Here is an 18,468-nt window from a genome sequence, read left to right on the forward strand (position 1 = left end):
TGTAGATTTGACAAACTTCGTCCCCATTTCTTGTTTGTTTCTACTCTCCAAAGTCAAGTACATCCAAATCCAATAAGAAATATACTAGTAGATACAGCAATAGGAACTTCATGTGAACGGATTTTTAGACACAACGGAAATCGGAAATGAATGAAGTCCGAACAAGCCTGGAGCGGATGAAAGTATGCAAAAGAAGTAATAATAAAAAACGCGAAAGAGCTAAAGGTAAAAAGAGAAAAAGAAATGATGCGGATACTACATTAGCTCGGTCTCAGTCTCTTCGTCCACTTGATTGACAATTTGCAGAGGTCGTGAGGGTTGAGGTGGTAATGCTGGCACGGGAGGCGGTGGAGGAGGTATCTAAGTGAAATGAAGTAAGCACAAAGCACTTAATTAGAAAAATTACTGTATTAAACAATTACCTCTGTGACTGGAGACAAAGTTGTTGTCGGGCGCTCCGAAATCTCGCTGGTCAGCACAGTTGACGGAGCATACGCAGAACCGGAGTTACTCGATCCGGGTTTAGCGAAGAAGAAATTGTAACCGGCGCGTAGGATTCGTGAATCGCGAGTGGATCGTCGTCGTCCTCCCTTCATAATACTTGCGCGGCTATGTGGTTGCGAAGGGCGTGGAGCGGGACGAGGTAAATTCACGATGCTCACGTTCATGTCGGACTTAGATTTTATTTTAGGGACGGTGGGAAGAGGACGGGCGGCTCTGTTGGGGTTGATATCGTGTGGTGAGTGTTGATACGAGCGATTGTGACTTCCGTGCGATCGACTGCTTGGTCTACTTCCGGATACGTCTGGTATCCTGCTACTTGATGCCTCTCCAAGACGTACGTCTATCGATAGATGATTGGGAGATGCGATTCGTGGCTGTTCGTCGTATCCGCGCCTCGGGCTGTGTGTATGTCTTCCTTTCCCTCCACTGTCATCGGACCTCGTCCTATATTTCGTTCCATGTGACTTATATGGTGAGCCCAAGTCGGCTGTCTTGTGCGAATGGTGCGAGTGGTTCGAGTGGTTACGAGAACCCGAACTTGAGCCCGTCTTGCGTGAAGCCCTGGAGACATCAGAATGATCCTCATCATCCAGATTAACTCGGAATAGCTCCGAAAGAGTTGCAGCACGTATCGAGCCTTGCGTCGAAGGTGGTGAAGTCCGATCACTACCAAACGCTTCGAACTTTGAGATGGTACCCATTGTGGAGAGAGGCGCTTGTCGTTTCCGTCGCCTCAACCATAAATAGAGACCAGCCAACATAACCAGCACTCCTAAAGTGACCAGAGCTCCTACTAAACCGCCGACGAGAGCCTTATTGGTGCTAGTCGGGGGCATGAGGAGCTGAAGAGAGACGAATAATTAGATACTTACCCTCCATCAGAGGTATTTGTAGCTCCCGGAGTCGAAGGCGGTGTTAGAGGACTGATTGTACTGGGGCAGAATGATGTCAGTTGAGGCCATTTCACTAACACTGTAAGCAGTAAAACATACCTCGTCGAGGATTCGGCAACATTTACTTGCGCATGGTCGATGACCAGACTCCCGTTCGACATTTGGTCGCTCGTCAACACGAGAGTATGTTGTCCAGAGCCCAGACCAGCACCGACGAATAGTAGTTGATTCGACTGGGTAAGATACCGGGAGGCGTTATATGTAGTGGAAGCCCCGCCGTCTAGTTGAACGTCGTAGAGACCACACATCGTTCCAGTTGACCCATATATTTCCACACCATCACCTGTTAGTAATGAAACATAAGATGGGTGGCAGTGCGAGACTTGATGAAAAACATCTTTGAATCACCCTAATCACAAAGCGGACCAAAATAAGAACAGCAGTATCAGGGAAACATACAGGGCAGTACATACTTGAAAATTGATTATCACCGAGTCTCCCGGTGCATCGGTGTATCTACTCAAAACAGTTGGTCAATGTTCCAAAGGTACATGTTGCGGAGATACTAACATCCCCGAGGTGGCATTGAGAGCACTGTTTGTAGAGGCAGTTCCCCATCCGGCACCGTTCGTCTTGAAGTCGCTCGGTAGTAGTACTGATGAGTTCATCGGCGAGGAAACAGTGCCTATGACACTTTCCCAGGTGATCTGAACGTTAAGCGAAGAAGATGAGAATAGCGGCACTGATCGGTGAATTCGCAATAACATACGAAGTCGATATCAAGATACGCAGCTTCTTCGTTCGTTATGACAACCTCATGAGGACCAGGGCTAAGATTGGATATCCCCCATAGCACTGCTTGAAACTCATTGCCTGGGCCCCGTGTTAGTACTGGACTGTTACAGTAATGTGGCTCTGCGTCAAGATGAACTAACCTCTGGCATTAAGATCCCGCAATCCATCACTTCTTGATCCTGAAAGCCCTGTGAACTTCTGGACCCGATCAAGTAGCACCGAGTAGGTTCCGTGGTTTGGTCTTTTTGCACCATATAACCACACGCCAGTGCCGTTGAACGTAAAAGTCGCTGTGGCGCCCTGTGTGCTTGTCAAAGTAGCTGTACCATTCGCATAACTGGATCGATAAAAAACATATTACCTCAGCAAAAGGTATCACATTGCGAAAGATACTTCAACTTACGCTGTTGAGTAGTTATCATTCTCTTGTGTGTTAAAGTGCCACGACTCCAGCGGGAGATATGTTATGAGAGGGCTAACGTCATCAATAGTTGTGTTGAATGCCGGCATCTATTCGAGCCTGTTCCGCAATGCGGATACTACGCTGTCGCGACGACCACACTCGATGCCTAGGTGATACGATGCAGAATCACGGAAAGCAGAAAAGTGCCCACTAATGTGGGGCACCCCAGCTAAATATTTGCATGTGATGTTCTCTGCCGAACAATCCAGAGCCGAATCGCGGACAAGACTATTCCACTTGGAGATGATATGATTGTTGTCCAAGGGGAAAATGAGCGATGATCTTCAGACGGACGGGGCTAGGTGGATACACAACGATCAACACCGAATAGTCCCAGGGCTGATATAAAGCTGACAGGTTGGTAGAGAAAAGAGAAATAGCATTAAATAATAGAAGTAAAACAGTTGCAATCATACAGCAAGAAACAAGATGCAGGGACAAAGGAAAATAGATGGAGGAAAATGGCGTCAGCAGAGGCTAACATTCGCCAATTTTAGACAGATCCCGATCACTCTTCGTTACCACCTGTTCTAACGCCGCGTGCGCCTATCCCGACAGAATCAGTCAAACATCTGATTATAGATTAGATCCCACATCGCTTCACTTACCACGGTCAAATCCACCCCGTCCGCGAACACGGGCACGACCTCGTTGATCACCCTCCCTCCAGTTTCCGCTCTCACTTCCTTGGTTGGGTCGACCACGATAGCCTGTGGAGGTACGGATCACTCATCAGACTGTTTGATGATCTTCTACACCGGATAACTCACCTCGTCCACCCCTGAAGCCACCTCTGTCACCGCCCCGGTGGTATGCGCCGCGTTCGCCACCTCTGAATCCTCGTGGACGTCCTCGAGCACGACCGCCTCGCGCTTGCGTGAACCCATCATCGTCGGTTGCGCTCGCATGCGTATGGCCATTGGGAGGAGCAGTAGCCCCAGCCTCGCCTTCCGGAGCGGGACCCCTTGCCGATCCCTTCTGAGATTCAGCCGGAGCAGGGGCGGGAGTTCCAGAACCTGAAGTTCCGAAGGTCGCGTGCAGGCCATCAATCGAAGGTAATTCCCCTTCGTCTTCAGCCTCAGCCCAGTTCAGGCCTCCATTACCGGCCTGCTCGGGCATTCGTGCCTGTCAGTAATTAGCACATTCATCACTGAACAAGTGTAAAGAGTGTGCACCTCGACAGCTTCATCCGGAACAATGGTCTGTTTCACTTCAACCGAAACTGTTACTTCAACAGGTTCTTTAGGAGCTTCTTCCTTCTCAACCCATTCTGTGCCATTTTCAAATGAGACTGCATCTGCGTCTAGCTCACTGTCCTGCACAAAACGGAAGGTCGTGCCTCCAGATGCACCAGGAATCCCGATAAGAACGGGTTGAATAACACTTTCTTCAATCTCTGGCTCAGCTGCTTCTGCCTCTGCCTCTGCCTCTGCCTCTGCCTCTGCCTCTGCCTCTGCCTCTGCCTCTGCCTCCGCCTCCACAATAGCTTCAACGACTGCTTCTGCAATAGCTTCGGCCTCTGCCTCTGCCTCTTCCTGGACTGTCGGTTGTGAATATGCATCCAATATCTCAAAGAAACGGTCAACTGCAGGTTGCGAAGAGATTATGAAGACATCTTATTTAAGACAAAACCTTACTCACAGGAGACGCCTTCCACATCACCTTCGCCGAGCAGAAGTCCCTGGAGTACTGGCTGCTTCGATTCGGCCTCTTGAGCCAGTAGAGCATTTACGGCTGCATAAATAGCGTTTATCTCTGCTTCCATGAGATTGAGAGCCTGTACAGTAGGGTCGGCATTCGACAGGAGTGACTGTAGTCGAATAATGTCCAGAATTTGAGCGGTACGCTCTACATGCTCCCTCTATAATACATTCCAAGACTTAGATTAAGGAAGCAGAAAGTTAATTACATTGGACATACCTGTGCTGCGGCGACAGAGTCTGCTACTCGTTGTCTCTCCGCCTGTTCAGCCGCAGCTTGCGCAGCAGCAGCTTCTTTTACTTGGTCCGCCTCGAGGGTCTATAAACAGGACATCAGTAATGAAGATGACAGGGAACTGACCATGTCATACTCACTTCGACAGCTTTCTTTGTTTCCTCGAGCTCTTTACGGACAGCTTCCAACGAAGGTAGAGTAGCAAGTGTCTTCTTCTGATCATCGTTTAATTCCGATGTAGGTTTACTCGAGTACGCATGTATGCGAGTCTGTTTTCGTAAATTAGTAACAAAACAAAGAAATTCAGTATATCCACGACATCCAGCATTAGATCTATATCCTCACTATTTTCTTGCCAATCGCCTTCAGCCTCTTGTTGAGCAGATCAACGACCGGGCTCGGTTTCGACCCACTAGCGCCGTCACCCGCATCCGATTTCGGCGCCTCAGGATGAGCGACAAGTTCGTCAGCGACGGCGCCGCTTTTGACGTCCTTTTCCTCCGGCGCCTTTTCAGTCAACGCAGCGGCGTGTGCATCGGGGAGAACTACATTTGGTGGCGCCGGAGTGTTTGGCTCGCTCTCGCCTTCCTTCTTGACGACCCGACGCTTTTTCTTCTGAGCTTTAGACAAAGGGGCCGGAGGCGGTGCACCAGGAACAGTCCTTTGAGCAGATTCAGTAGACATTTTGGATGATGAGGTGATAGGTGTAGTCAAGTAAGCGAATTTTCTTTCTTAGAGTTGAGGAGTTGAGATCTGGTGAAACGCGTCTGAGTGGACTTGGGCGTGAAAAAGTTGTGTCCATGGAGTGACGCGTCATGCGCCTTCTAAAGAAGCAATTTCGCACGATTTACCAGGGTCGCCTCCGAACTTTATTGTCACAAACTCAATTCCGCATACAGGTTACGATTTGATTATTACACATTTTATAATTGTTTCTTATCATTGAACTCGCTCGCATTGCAGACGCCATTACCCTCTTCTACGTCGTACCATTCAGAATGTGCTTGCAAAAAGCCCGAGGCGGCCTCCATCGAGCACGTGCACCCCTCCATCTACATATTCTGCAGCCTTGCTGACAAGGTACAGTACGAGTCCCCCAATGTCGTGAGGTTTCCCGTACCGCTCTAGTGGAACCTGATTCGCCGGGACGGATGCATTTTCTTCCAGGTTCGTCATTTCTGAATGTGTGCGGTAAATGTACAGCTTATCAATCAATCATTTCGGACAAGCAAATCGGACAACATACCAGAAGGGAACATCCCTGGAGCAATGATGTTACTGCGAATCTTCCAGGGCTTGAGTAGGTCTGCAAGAATCTTCCCCATGTGCATCACAGCTGCCTTGCTCGTTGAATAGGAAATGCTAAAGACGTTCCCATCCCGCCTCAGTCCTCCGATACTGCCGATTGTGATGATCTGACTTGCGGGCTCATTCGCCGGGAGAGCTCGTTTATTACCAGCATCAAGCAGCTCGAGAAAGGCAACAGATGTGTAGTACGCGGCGGAAACGTTGACCTCATATGTTTTGATAAATTCCTCGGGTGTTCCAGAAGTCCAGAGTTTCTCTTGGACAGCCTTGATATCCTCATCAGGAGAGGCTTTCTTAATATGATTGTACATAACACCTGAGTTGACAACAAGGGCATTGATATAACCCTGTTGTTGCTTTATGGTTTCGGCAGCCTACGCATACACATAGCTCAGTACATCACTCCTGGACACACACTTGTCGTTGCTTACGGAAAGTAAATTTTCCCTAGACGTAACATCGCATTGCAACGGTATTATTTTATCGTATTTCTATGATCACCGTTATTAGTTTATCAAATATGCACAGGTAGAAGAGTGCTTACTCCATGTTCCTTGGCTGCCTTTTGGAGTACCTCTAGACGCCGACCAAGTATGTAGACGGTAGCGCCGTTGTTCTCCAGGGCAGTGGCCATCATAAGGCCAATACCTATGCAGGCAAATCATTAAAGCGCATTTAGACTGCTAGTACGGTTGTAGATACCCGTGCCACCGCCCGTTATGATAATGACTTTGCCCTGTACGTTGAACAGTGAATCCACTTGGAGAGACATTTCTGTTATTCTATGTGTATGAATGTGCAGGCTGAAGCTGTTGTGAGAGTTTCGCTGTTTATATATAAAGGCCCGAGACGGGGATGTCTATCTAAGACCCAGAGTTACTAATCGTACTTTGGCCATGATCTCAACTGTGGGGGAGGTTATGATTGATAAGTAAGCCCCTAGTCAAGCACTCATTGTATTATTACGTAATATTATGCTCTGCCCCTGACGCGTTGAATGACATGCCTTTGGGCAGTGCGGCAGCACGTTTCATCAAATTCACCGGTCTCTCACATTGAGTCACAATCTCTTCGACATTGCTTCCAAGGTAGAGCCAGCAGTGGCAATGTGTTGATCGTATGCAGCAGCAGCAGGCGGTTACTGGAACTGGGCCAATCCTATAATCTGGCATTAACTATATCTGCGATATCAGCTCGACCAAGCCGAGCACGGCCGCGAGTCGCTCTGTGCTAGGCAAGCCCCCTTACTCTGCTCCACGATTACTGCCTGGCTGCCTCGAGTATTCCTATACTAAAGTATAAATATTATGGAGGCTGAGGCTCGCCAGTCACAGCACTCGTTGCAGCATGCTCCAACTCCCGCGTCCCCGACAAATAGCGTAGATCCCGTACAGACCAGTTCTTCCCCCGAAGGCCGTCCATCTGAAGACGTGTCGTACTCCGCCTTCTACACTCCTGATCCTGGGATTAGTGCACTGTCTCTTCCTCCGTCCCCGTCATCGTCCACGTCACGCACGCGGCAATATGACCAACTGCGCCAAGCAGGCCCTCGTGATTCAGGCATTGATACAAATATGCACACCAATCGGACCAGTGGTTTCTTCTCTCAGTCCATGCCTAACTTACCCCCTCTGATGCCTCCTGTCGATGACCGGCCTGATCTTTGGCAGACTGGCTTCGAACCCCCAACATTTCGTCCTCGTAATCCAGGGGTTGATGCCACGCATCAATGGCCGCAGCATGACCATGCCCCGAACTTTAACCTCGCTGCGGACGTGCGGAATCATCCGCGTCCTCCACCTCATGGTTTTAGAAGGGTATTCGCTTTCTTTGGGTATGGAACAGGAAACAGATATAGGAAAGACTTAGTAGCATTATTATGGACTTTGATCTTCGGTTTCATTCAAGTGCGTTTGGTCTTCTTTTCCTGCATCGTCTATATCTTTATCGTATCTGTCCAGTTTGCTATTGCCTTATCCATGATCATCTACTCCGTTGTGCATCGAAGTCCACGACATCCGTCGATATCCGAATGGAAAGCGTGCGACAAGCCGCTGGGCTTATGGTCGTGTTTCTGGATTGTAAAAGTTGGTTTAGACTGCTGTATGACCTATTGGGGCTGGAGACGTGACTGGAAGAGCCGCCAGCGTACACAAAACAGTCCGGAGGCAGACGCTGAAACAGGCGCTTCTGGATTGGACACCATTACGCCGGTAGATACAAATATGGATCCACCGACCATTGGTTCCGGGGACAGAATTGGATCTGTGGACAGACAAAGACGTCGACTCGAGACTAATTCTCAGCACGCAAGACTGTATTCTAGGTACGTCAGGTTCTCAAAATCAAAGCTTTGACTAGCCTCCTCATAATTTACATAGGTTCTCATTACTCCTATCACTAATAATAATCTCATGGTTCCTTACGGCACAAATCCTCATTTTTACCTCCCTTCCTACTTGCCGAAAGGATGCACCTCATCTATGGTGGTTAGTTTTCAGTTTCCTCTGCCTCCAGTATCTAGTCCTTTTCGAAGTGTTTGCCACGGCCGTAATCGTGTTCATCATCGGACCACTCATTTACGTGAGTAATTATTCCGAAACGAACATCATTAATATTCATTTATCGATTTCTTTGGTATGTAGTTGTTTTGGAACATCATACTCATCTGCCTCGGTCGACATCCGATGCAAAACCCACATTTCATTTCTCCCGAAATCGGTAAGATACCAAAGAACGTAGTGGACCAGATTCCCCTCGTGCTTTACATTCCTGCTCCACCTGACGGTGCGGACGAGAAGAAAGATATCAGTCTCACTGGAGTATCAGACACTACGATGAAACCCACCGAAATTGCTACTACACCAAAAGTAGGAACAGCGGAACACACATATCCTCCTAAACAGGCAGTAGCACCGCCGAAACGGCGATTTGCTTTCCTTAGTCGCAAAGCTGCCAAATCGGTTTCAGCTGTTGACACTTCGGGGAAGACGGCAAGTCAAGAGGGTGAGAAACCTGTTGCGACTTGGGAGGATTGTTGGGAAAGTGGAGAGTTCCCGTTTGTTCGTCTTGATGCAAACCGTGCATCATGTGCGATTTGCTTGCTTGATTTTGAAGAACCGAAACGGCGCGTTGCACGGGATGTGATTCGTTCCTGGGCACAGAAGAACCGAGAAGGGGATACCCAATCTCTTAGGAGCAGACGTTCGCAGGACCAGGAAATGCCAATGAGACGACCTTCAACAACTTCCGATGTTGTTGTGGAAGTTCAAGGCGCTTCCTCATCAAGTCAAAATCAAGCCCAGGATCAGGATCCAGCGACTACTACAAATCAACCTGAAGTAGTACAACACACGATTTCCTCTTCTGATAACTCAAGTGACGCGGACATTCGATCATTACGACTTCAAGAAGCAGGTGAAGGTGCTCAGCCGCTTCGACTCCTTCAATGTGGACATGCTTTCCACGTAAGTCATCATAGCCATTGACTATTTCAGTATATTGTCTAATAAAAGATGAATCAAACTGTAGAAAACGTGCGTCGACCCCTGGTTAACGGACGTTTCCGGCCGATGTCCAACTTGTCAACGACCAGTCGTTTTCCCAAAGGAGCCAAAGAAGAAATCAAATCGTGTTGACACGCGGTAAACCAAGTAATCCATTGTTTCCTCTTCTTTTCGTCGTTTCTTCCGTTACTTGGTCGTACTTAGTTATTCTTGCTGTCTGAACAAATTTTCGTCTCTTTCGTCCTTTCCGTTTCCCCAACTAGCATGTGTATCAAGACATTCACCATGTTTGTTTCCTTTAGTATCCTCATTCCACGAGTCTATTGTGTGTCCTTTATGTACAATGACAAATAATGCAAGAGTAGTAATGCAAATGGGAAGAAAGCATTCAAAAGCGTGTACATAGCGATACATTAAAGAAAGCAATTTAAAACAAAAAGACAGACAATTATAAATTCCTTGATCTTTCTCCTCTAGTTGTCAGCATTACAAGCCAAATTCCTTCCAGTTGTTTGTGCATCCGTGTATCCAACGAAGACCATAAGGCCATAAAACAATACAAATAGGAAAATACCTCCTATCGCCCAGTCACATCCTTCCAAATAGGCGTCAAGGCCTGCGCAACAGTATTCGCAGCAACCTCAAGGCACTCCTTCTCCTCCTCATCCTCCACACTAATCAACACGCGTCTCGAGCGCCACCGATCAGGATGAAATCTCTTATGACTCTTCTCCACTAGTTTCCTATATTCAGGAGTTGGGAGGTAAACACGAATTTGCCTGAAGAAAGTTTCGACGGCTGTCCAATCGATATCTTCTACGCTGAATGAACCGGGACGCATGAGGACGGGCCAAGGGACGGTCTCGAAGACGATGACGTCGCCTTTGAAGAAGTTTAATGCGTCGAAGGTGTCGCTTAATGATATGTAGCGTTCTAATGCACGACGACCCGTCCAGCCTTTTGCGATCCATGCACGAGTATCACGTTGAGCTGCTTCGCGTGCGTGTTTGCGTTTCGAGCGGACATCGTCTGCTGCTTTCTCCCGTGCGTGTCGTTCGTCTTCTGCAGTTTTTCGTTTCACGTTTTCTCTTTCCTTCTCTTTTTCTTTCTCCTTCTCCCGTTCAGCAGCTTCTTGCCTCGCCTTGTCCTTTTCAGTCTGCTTCTGCCATGGTTGCCTAGCAGCAGTCTCGTTGGCTGCATGAGCTTTCCTTGCAGCTTCGGTGCGCCGTTGCTCTTCCTCTGCCTCCTTTGCAGCGCGTTTTCGAGCTGCTTCCTCCCATATGGGCTTGTCCTTCTCGAGTTCCGCGAGTTTGCGTCTAGACTCTTCGATAGTAGCTTGTCGACGAAGTTCCTCCTCGTCTACGTGAACTTCTTGGCTGGGCTGCTCGGCGGTCTGCGAAGTAAATTGCGACGAATATTCTGAGGAAAACTGGGACGAGAACTGAGACGAATATTGAGAAGACTGAGATTGAGACGACTGCGACGCATCTGTTCGTATTGTCAGTTCGCTCCTCACTTAACTGTAGAGAGTAGTAAACCTACCATACGTCTCGAAAGTCTGAGAAGCTGTAGGTTGAGACCTCGAAGCTTCTTCATAAATCTCTTTCATCACACTCTCATGCAGGGCCTGTTGTCGTGCTCTGTTTCGCCTGTCCAATTCGTCTTTCCGATTCATTTCTCGCCTGTTGCGTTTTATTTCCGCAGCACGTCTAGCAACGACGGGGGAGACAGTCCGTGTACGTTTTGCTGCGTTAGTTTTCTCATACGGTTTGAAGGTGGGCTTGGGATTATCCGAGTCTTCGTCGCTGAATGCCTCGCCGAGATCACTAAATGCATCGACTACTTTAACGTTAGAATATGCTGCACATTAGAGATATCTGGAATGATATACCTTTTCGTTTTGGAAACGGAGATGCAGTTGGTTGGGCCCGAGGAGGCGAAGAAAGAGGAACATCAGTCCATGACATCCTATTTTCGTCCTCTTCGTATTCCTCCAGTTGACTCAGACCTATCTTTTGTCGCCTCTGTGCGTTCCATTCCCGTCGTTTTCGCCGTGCTTCCTCTTTGTTTGCCTTGACCTTCTTCAATCGTTCGCTCGTCTGGTAGCGCTTTCGTGGAGTCTGAGACGAGAAAACGTCATCATCGATGACCATCCCGCTGACCTCCTCTTCTTCAGCTTGGTCACTCTCGTCGGAAGACAAAGATGACGGATCGTTAGCTTTTGAGCGAGCCTTCTTCCTCTTACCTTCGTCATTGCTCCCGGAAAGACGACGAGCAACCGCGCTTTCCGATAACCGCCGTTTGTGTCGAGCAATGTTGTCTTCCGCAGGAGCTTCCTCCACTGTAGCCGGCTTGGAGGGGGAATAGGTATTTGCGTTATTTGACCTAGTTATCGTTGTAGCTTGAGGTGGTAGGCGGACTAGACAATCAAAGTCCCGATCAAGCTTATATACGTCCCATTGATCCTGCGTTAAAGTCCGTAATTGGCTACCAAAAGGAATTAGAATATTAGATCGATCCGCAAAATACGAATGACAGACAATAAACATACCCGCAAACATCCACAACCCTCGGCCAAATACCTTCATTTTCAACCCCATCCTCTCGACGCGCATTAGGCACAAACCTCCATGTACTTCGTCCATCCGGCGCGGTTTCAATTACGACGCGTTTCGGACGACAGAGTTCCTCATTTAGCGTGAGTTTCCTGAACGCTGACGCGTTCGTATGGTCGCCCGACGCGGTGGCAGGGTCAAACGAGGCAAACCGTATAGTCGAACGCGTGTGTCTAGCCACCTTAGACCAAGTCGTGCCTGTGGCATCGTGCAGTGGGACAGACGTCGACGCGGAAGGCTGCACGTCCGACATGAACGACATAGTGGTCGTGCTTAAAGAAAATTGACCGCCTTTCTTCTGACGCTGTAATCACTCGCGGGAGTATTTTAATATATGGGAAAACGAACTGGTGCGCAGGCCCATGAAGGAGATGAACTGGCAGGAAGAAATATCGCGGACGCGTCGTGGCTTCTGCGTGATCGGCACTGCTAATTTTGGTTAATTTGATACACGCTCCGGGCCGTCCATGGTCTGTCATATTTCGTCAGAACGAGGTTTTTACAAGCTTTATTCCTTATGCTACAGGTTCATAATTCTGCATGGACAATGGCGATGAAATAAGTCTATTGCTTCTTTTCCTCAACCTGAAACAACTTTCTCCAGTGAATGCTAGATGATCGCCGGTTTTAATTGACCTTTTAAATCATTGACAAGCACTCGACTTCGACTTACATGGGGCATGAAATATCACAATTACCCTCTTCCCGGCCATCGGAGGCTGTAATTTCTTTGAGAACCTGGTCCTGTCTGGTATCTGTCTTTCGTAGGGGCTTCTGCGGCTTATATTCCTTCTTCATATCCTCATGCCGCTGGGATCTGCACAAAGTAAAGGAACAATAAACATCCACCATAAATACCATCATTAATGACATATGCTTACTGAAACAGTGTCGTAGGACAGTCTTGTTCTCTGCGTACATTGTTCTTGGAATCCAAGGTAGGAGAACGTCTTCCATCTATTAGGAGCAGCATATCCCGATGAATAGCTGATACTGTCATAACTGGCGGAGAAGTAAATATTGAACTACGGTTCTTCGGAGTTACTGGTCCAGCCACATAGTTCTCTGTCATCGTGGTAGTTTGCAAGATAGTTTCCTTTCCTTGACTTTGACTTCGATAGCCGTTGGGGAGCTGAGAGTGCTTTTTGGACTCAATTCTTGCTGAGTTGCATGCGTTGTATAAATACCTCAGGGATAGCAACACAATCCCCGTGTGCCAGGCCAAGGGCTATTACGCAGGTACCGAACACACCGTTGCCACAGTGCTAATGTGCTTAGTACGCTTTGTCAACGAAGCACAGTGGGCCTGGGCTGAAGTCCCCTAGTGATCTGTCGTGAGTGTTTGCCAATACCACCAGTCGTACAGTGTGTTCTGTTTAGTGATTCAAACAGCCATCTAGGATGAACCAATAAAAAAGGACAGAAGGGACAATCCGGAATTGCTTTCTTTTCCAATCTCTTTTTTTGAATTCCGGTTTGCTTAATGCTCGCTGTCTGAAAAATACGCATGCCGAAGTAAGGGCCCATTCCACTCAGATGAATAGCTTGCCGATGCACTACTGATCTGCAGGCCTATGTCCACGCTTTAGCAACATGTGTGCAGATCTATGATGATGATCAAGGAAACAATCGACTTTGTCTCTAGCACGTCTCTTGAAGTAGAGCACTAAACCATTTTAAGCTAAACAGACAACAGGATCGACTGGGAGATTGGCCCGTGCTCAATCAATAAATGGTTTTTACTCTGTCAATTGCAATTCTTTTATTCAGAATTCCCGTCTCTTTGTTGTTCTTTATACTACACAGAAGGGGGGAGAGGCGTTAAGGCATTCCCAGAGGATAATAAACGTACTGTGATAGCAGTCGATGCACTTACCTACATTTAAATATATAATTATTTTACAGATATTCCTTACAACATTATTCAAGACGTTTCATCCAACAAGCCGTAGACGCCTGCGAATTCATCTTCATCCTGAGCCTTAGCGGACAGCTCGACAATGCCACGAATCCTTTCCGCGACGTCCTTTCCAACAAGATGAACAAGGAAGGCATTAGCCATGTCCGCGCCTTCATTGTGTTAGCGGATGAAACCATTCGAGTTCAGGCAAAGTGGTATACCTGCAGCAATACCGGAAGCTGTCCATATCTTTCCGTCAACAACCCACCGGGCTTTGACTACCCATTCAATTTTGTCGCTCGTGGCAGCCTACGGTTAAAAAGCTATTCGGAAAAGCATTGAGAACCCACAGGTTCTGACGAACCTTACAAGACCTGAATAAGAATTTATTTGTCGTAGCTCGCTTTCCATCAAGAGCGCCTGTACCAGCAAGGACCCACGATCCAGTACAAACGGTCAGGACATAACGAGCTCCAGGAATTTGCTGCTTCAGGAACTTCAAGAGGTCTGCATGGACTGTCTCCGGGCGAGCTTCCGCCCCTAATTGGCAGACCATTGTCCAGGAATAAATACTCAAGTTTGATTCGAAGAAAATTCATACCTCCAGGAACCAACAGGATATCGTACTGAATCTTTGACGCTAGAGCATCATTATAAGTCGCCTGTGGGAGGACAGCAGGTCCGGATCCGGGGATAACAGGATCGAGGTTGTGCGACAGGAATATCAAGCGCATGGATATGGGAGAGTCTATGTAAGATCGCAATGGATTATCAGGACCGAGGAACCCGAAGAACTCGACAGGTCCTTGATAGTCAAGCGCAACGACTTGGTTGAAAAGGCATATAGCGACAGTTAGTACTTCAGTCATGGCGGACAATGCAGAAAATGGTCACGGACTTGTTCAATGAGACAGACATGAACGCTATATGATAACTCCAGATTGAATAGATCCAATCATATGACCAGCCCAGGTAATCCGACATTCCCCGTCCAACATAAGTCCTGCCTGTAACTCCCGATCGCTCCGAGTTAATGTCCTTCCTGTACTTGGCTGTTCAGAGAAATACTCCGTAGTGCTTCACGACCAGATCTCTTCGTTGCCTAATTTCAAGAGGGGAAAGCACACTTTCAATCATTCACTAAAGCGCAGGTGTGCCCAGTCAGTGCACACTTTCAACAAAGCAAATAGGCCTAGACACGAGCAGTCTAATAATATGTCAGCACAAAATGCCTTCCCTATCACGCAATCCAGAATTACTTGGTCCTCTTGTCAAATTATTTACCTGACACATTGGGATCACTTGCCTTCAGATGAATATCTTACCAATGTTCTACCAAGCTGCAGGACATTGTACAACTTTCAGCAACATGTGAGAAAGGAGATGATAGTCATCGCAGTTTCTCCGTGCGCGTATCAAGCACATGTCTTGAAAAAGAGCACCTAAGTATTCCAAGTTTAACGTCCAGGCAGAAGGGCTGTCCAGAGATTGTCCATGAGTCTAAGTCATGCATATTTTACCCCGCATATTGAAATGCCTCATTCAACGACATTGTTTATTGACCTTTATGCTGTACAGAAATGCATCAGGACAGTCCTCAGAGCTTTATTGGCGCCCGGCTAAAAGTGATGTGCTTACCTATGCTTACTTATACTAGTATTGCTTATATCATGTACTTAGGAACCCTAGTCTAGTAAGCCATGGACGCCTGCAAACTCGTCTTCATCTTCGGCCCTAGCAGACAGCTCGACAATGCCGCGAATCGTCTTCGCGACGTCCTCTCCAACTAGATGGACAAGGAAGGCATTGGCCATGTCCGCACCTTCATCGTGTTAATTAATGTGATCAGTCCAGATCCTAAGATGATTTACCTGCAGTTACACCAGAGCTTGTCCATACCTTCCCATCAATAACCCACCGAGCCTTTGCCACCCATTCAATTTTGTCACTTGTAGCTTCCTATAATGAAGGAAGGAGTTTAGTAAATAGGATGTCTAAGATTAATTAGCAAGCTAGGCTTCGACAAACTTTAACAGATTTGAACGAGAACTTGTTTGTCGTTGCCCGTTTTCCATCAAGAACACCTGTGCCTGCAAGGATCCAAGAGCCAGTACAGACACTCAGGACATAGCGAGCTCCAGGAATTTGGTGCTTCAGGAAATTCAGGAGGTCAACGTGGACCCTCTCCGGGTGTGCGCCCGCCCCTAAGTTTATGATCATTTGTCATGATTAAACACGCAGGCTTGACATCAGGTCAGACCGCACCTCCTGGAACCAATAGGATGTCATACTGAATCTTCGAAGCTAGAGCGTCATTGTAAGTCGCTTGCGGGAGGATAGCAGGTCCAGCTCCGGGGATAACAGGATCAAGGTTGTGCGATAGAAATATCAAGCGTAAGGACCGAGGAGAATTGATTTCAGACCGCAGGGTACTATCAGGACTGAGGAAACCAAACAATTCGACAGGTCCTTGATAGTCGAGTGCAGTGACTTGGTTGAAAAGGCATACAGCAATAGTCAGTACTTCAGTCATGACAGTTATTTGAGTAGATGGTCACGGACTTGATCAAGCGAGATCGCAAGCAGATCGCAAGACCAGATCGAGTAATTATTGATCACGTGACCAAATCGGCTTCTAATATCGGTACCGAGGGCTATTAGTCTATCTGACACTACGAGCGGCGAGCGCAGTCTGGTCGAACTCGAGTCTTGCTTGCTCATAATTCTCGATCATTTCGAGTCGAGTTCTTTTATTACAGCGATTAAATGTGGAATACTTCTTTCTACTCATAACCATGTCACTTCAAGGCCTAATTTTGGGAAACGACTGTGCACTTCCGAACAAAGGTTCTCAAGCACACAGTCAGCGACAGAAGCGTTCGGCGCGGCCGTATTGCTGATCCGCTGTCCTCAGCAGTATGTCCAGTGGTTGTATGACCAGATTTTCTGTGCTTACAGTGTGCACATAGCTTCAACATTTGCCTTCAACTGTATCCAATAATGTCCCCGAGTGTGACATGTCCATGGCGTGTTACTTCTTCGACGCCGCTGAGCCACAGCTACACTTCGGATGCGCGCACCGTGCTTTTGCTTCCCATTCAACTTGATCGCTTGTGGCGACCTATAGTTGAAAAACCGTAAATGCATTAAGATCCTATAGGCCTAAGCGTAATTTTTACGAATTGGCAATGACAAACCTTACAAGGCCTGAGTAAGAACTTTTTTGTTGTAGCTCGCTTTCCATCCAGAGTGCCTGTACTGTCACCATAGTCTTCTCTGTGCAAGTATCATGCATATTCCTTGAGAAAGACCACCAGAATATTATAAGCTGATCTTCCAGGCAGACGGATTGTCTAGAGATTGGCTGTGTGCCTCAGTAATGCGTATTTTATTACCCGTCCATTGAAAATGCTTTATTCAACATTGTTGTCTGTTGTTCTTTTGAACTGTTAAGAAAAGTGACAGAAAAGTCCTCAGAGCTCTACTAGAGCCCGTTTAAAAATTGCGTGCTTACATACTTATTTATACAGGTACTGCTTATAACATGTTTTCGGCGGTCTTAGTCTAGCAAGCCGTAAACAGATGCAAATTCGTCTTCATCTTCGGCCCTAGCAGACAGCTCAACAACGCCGCGAATCGTTTTTGCGACGTCCTCTCCAACTAGATGAACAAGGAAGGCATTGGCCATGTCCGCACCTTTATCGTGTTAATTAATGTGATCGGTCCAGATTGCCTAAGATGATTTACCTGCAGTTACACCAGAGCTTGTCCGTAAGTGAGATGTCTGAGATTAATTGTCAAGCTAGGCTTCGACAAACTTTAACAGATTTGAACGAGAATTTGTTTGTCGTTGCCTGCTTTCCATCAAGAACACCCGTGCCAGCAAGGATCCAAGAGCCAGTACAAACACTCAGAACATAGCGAGCTACGGGAATTTCCTGCTTCAGAAAGTTCAAGAGATCAACATGGACTCTGTCCGGGCGTGCATCCACCCCTAGGTTTACGATCATTTGTCACGATTAAACAAGCAACTTCGACTTCGAGGTAAACCGCACCTCCTGGAACCAATAGGATGTCATACTGAATCTTCGATGCTAGAGCGTCATTGTAAGTCGCCTGCGGGAGGATAGCAGGTCCGGATCCGGGATAATAGGATCAAGGTTGTGTGACAGGAATATCAAGCGCAAGGACCGAGGAGAAGTAATATAAGACCGCAGTGCATTATCAGGACTGAGAAAACCAAACAATTCGACAGGTCCTTGATAGTCCAGTGCACAGACTTGGTTGAAAAGGCATACAGCGACAGTTAAATATCTCAGTCATGGTAGTAGACGATCACGGACTTAATTGAGCGAGATGGAACGCAGATCGCTAGACCAGATTAAATAATTACCAATCATGTGATTTTCCCGGCTTCTAACACCGACGGCTGTCCGACGCTGAGTACAGTTCCTGGCCTGGCCAAACTCAAGTCTTGCTTGTTACTCTCGACCACTTCGAGTCAAGCACTTCTATTACAGCCGTTTTACAAGAACTGCCCTATTGCACC

The 18,468-nt window shown here is 47.4% G+C and overlaps 8 protein-coding genes across 8 annotated transcripts; 1 reads left to right on the top strand and 7 right to left on the bottom strand.

Annotated features, from left to right (window-relative positions):
- Positions 1-255: 255 nt before the first annotated feature.
- FOMMEDRAFT_156465 (uncharacterized protein) lies at positions 256-2,702 on the bottom strand (the record flags this gene model as incomplete). Its single annotated transcript, XM_007266744.1, has 9 exons — positions 256-360; positions 423-1,326; positions 1,377-1,436; positions 1,497-1,740; positions 1,867-1,913; positions 1,968-2,104; positions 2,167-2,270; positions 2,333-2,529; positions 2,596-2,702. 9 exons carry the CDS (start codon positions 2,700-2,702, stop codon positions 256-258), a joined length of 1,905 nt encoding a protein of 634 aa, XP_007266806.1.
- Positions 2,703-3,020: 318 nt separating this feature from the next.
- On the bottom strand, positions 3,021-5,336 carry FOMMEDRAFT_140840 (uncharacterized protein). The gene is made up of 8 exons (XM_007266745.1): positions 4,936-5,336; positions 4,731-4,859; positions 4,576-4,674; positions 4,297-4,516; positions 3,831-4,240; positions 3,426-3,780; positions 3,264-3,365; positions 3,021-3,201 (listed from the first exon to the last, which is right to left on the bottom strand). The coding sequence occupies exons 1-8, from the start codon at positions 5,272-5,274 to the stop codon at positions 3,164-3,166; spliced, it is 1,692 nt and encodes a 563-aa protein (XP_007266807.1). The 5' UTR covers positions 5,275-5,336; the 3' UTR covers positions 3,021-3,163.
- A 128-nt stretch (positions 5,337-5,464) lies between these two features.
- Positions 5,465-6,785, bottom strand: FOMMEDRAFT_20265 (NAD-binding protein). Its single transcript, XM_007266746.1, has 5 exons — positions 6,601-6,785; positions 6,443-6,546; positions 6,330-6,389; positions 5,837-6,272; positions 5,465-5,768 (listed from the first exon to the last, which is right to left on the bottom strand). The coding sequence occupies exons 1-5, from the start codon at positions 6,668-6,670 to the stop codon at positions 5,584-5,586; spliced, it is 855 nt and encodes a 284-aa protein (XP_007266808.1). The 5' UTR covers positions 6,671-6,785; the 3' UTR covers positions 5,465-5,583.
- Positions 6,786-6,947: 162 nt separating this feature from the next.
- Positions 6,948-9,746, top strand: FOMMEDRAFT_168159 (uncharacterized protein). Its single transcript, XM_007266747.1, has 5 exons — positions 6,948-7,805; positions 7,860-8,224; positions 8,280-8,481; positions 8,544-9,365; positions 9,430-9,746. The coding sequence occupies exons 1-5, from the start codon at positions 7,206-7,208 to the stop codon at positions 9,544-9,546; spliced, it is 2,106 nt and encodes a 701-aa protein (XP_007266809.1). The 5' UTR covers positions 6,948-7,205; the 3' UTR covers positions 9,547-9,746.
- Positions 9,747-9,764: 18 nt separating this feature from the next.
- On the bottom strand, positions 9,765-12,281 carry FOMMEDRAFT_146791 (uncharacterized protein; the record flags this gene model as incomplete). The annotated part of the gene is made up of 4 exons (XM_007266748.1): positions 9,765-10,892; positions 10,947-11,243; positions 11,296-11,891; positions 11,956-12,281. 4 exons carry the CDS (start codon positions 12,279-12,281, stop codon positions 9,982-9,984), a joined length of 2,130 nt encoding a protein of 709 aa, XP_007266810.1. The 3' UTR covers positions 9,765-9,981.
- A 1,510-nt stretch (positions 12,282-13,791) lies between these two features.
- On the bottom strand, positions 13,792-14,788 carry FOMMEDRAFT_146792 (class I glutamine amidotransferase-like protein; the record flags this gene model as incomplete). Its single annotated transcript, XM_007266749.1, has 5 exons — positions 13,792-13,817; positions 13,896-14,089; positions 14,141-14,228; positions 14,284-14,459; positions 14,521-14,788. 4 exons carry the CDS (start codon positions 14,786-14,788, stop codon positions 13,944-13,946), a joined length of 678 nt encoding a protein of 225 aa, XP_007266811.1. The 3' UTR covers positions 13,792-13,817; positions 13,896-13,943.
- An 816-nt stretch (positions 14,789-15,604) lies between these two features.
- FOMMEDRAFT_85591 (class I glutamine amidotransferase-like protein) lies at positions 15,605-16,452 on the bottom strand (the record flags this gene model as incomplete). The annotated part of the gene is made up of 4 exons (XM_007266750.1): positions 15,605-15,741; positions 15,791-15,878; positions 15,948-16,123; positions 16,185-16,452. 4 exons carry the CDS (start codon positions 16,450-16,452, stop codon positions 15,605-15,607), a joined length of 669 nt encoding a protein of 222 aa, XP_007266812.1.
- Positions 16,453-17,478: 1,026 nt separating this feature from the next.
- Positions 17,479-17,929, bottom strand: FOMMEDRAFT_28685 (uncharacterized protein; the record flags this gene model as incomplete). Its single annotated transcript, XM_007266751.1, has 3 exons — positions 17,479-17,615; positions 17,667-17,703; positions 17,738-17,929. 3 exons carry the CDS (start codon positions 17,927-17,929, stop codon positions 17,479-17,481), a joined length of 366 nt encoding a protein of 121 aa, XP_007266813.1.
- Between the last annotated feature and the right edge of the window lie 539 nt (positions 17,930-18,468).

The sequence above is a fragment of the Fomitiporia mediterranea genome (assembly GCF_000271605.1).
Source record: "Fomitiporia mediterranea MF3/22 unplaced genomic scaffold FOMMEscaffold_6, whole genome shotgun sequence".
NCBI classification, from domain to species: domain Eukaryota; kingdom Fungi; phylum Basidiomycota; class Agaricomycetes; order Hymenochaetales; family Hymenochaetaceae; genus Fomitiporia; species Fomitiporia mediterranea.

Coding starts and splice junctions, on each gene's coding strand:
- FOMMEDRAFT_140840 (XM_007266745.1), bottom strand. CDS start 5,274: ATGTCTACTGAATCTGCTCAAAGGACTGTTCCTGGTGCACCGCCTCCG. Junction 4,860..4,935: donor AGGCGATTGGCAAGAAAATA/GTGAGGATATAG, acceptor TTACGAAAACAG/ACTCGCATACATGCGTACTC. Junction 3,366..3,425: donor TGGCTTCAGGGGTGGACGAG/GTGAGTTATCCG, acceptor GTACCTCCACAG/GCTATCGTGGTCGACCCAAC.
- FOMMEDRAFT_20265 (XM_007266746.1), bottom strand. CDS start 6,670: ATGTCTCTCCAAGTGGATTCACTGTTCAACGTACAGGGCAAAGTCATT. Junction 6,273..6,329: donor CTAGGGAAAATTTACTTTCC/GTAAGCAACGAC, acceptor GTGTATGCGTAG/GCTGCCGAAACCATAAAGCA. Junction 5,769..5,836: donor TCCAGGGATGTTCCCTTCTG/GTATGTTGTCCG, acceptor GCACACATTCAG/AAATGACGAACCTGGAAGAA.
- FOMMEDRAFT_168159 (XM_007266747.1), top strand. CDS start 7,206: ATGGAGGCTGAGGCTCGCCAGTCACAGCACTCGTTGCAGCATGCTCCA. Junction 7,806..7,859: donor TGATCTTCGGTTTCATTCAA/GTGCGTTTGGTC, acceptor GTATCTGTCCAG/TTTGCTATTGCCTTATCCAT. Junction 8,482..8,543: donor TCATCGGACCACTCATTTAC/GTGAGTAATTAT, acceptor TTTGGTATGTAG/TTGTTTTGGAACATCATACT.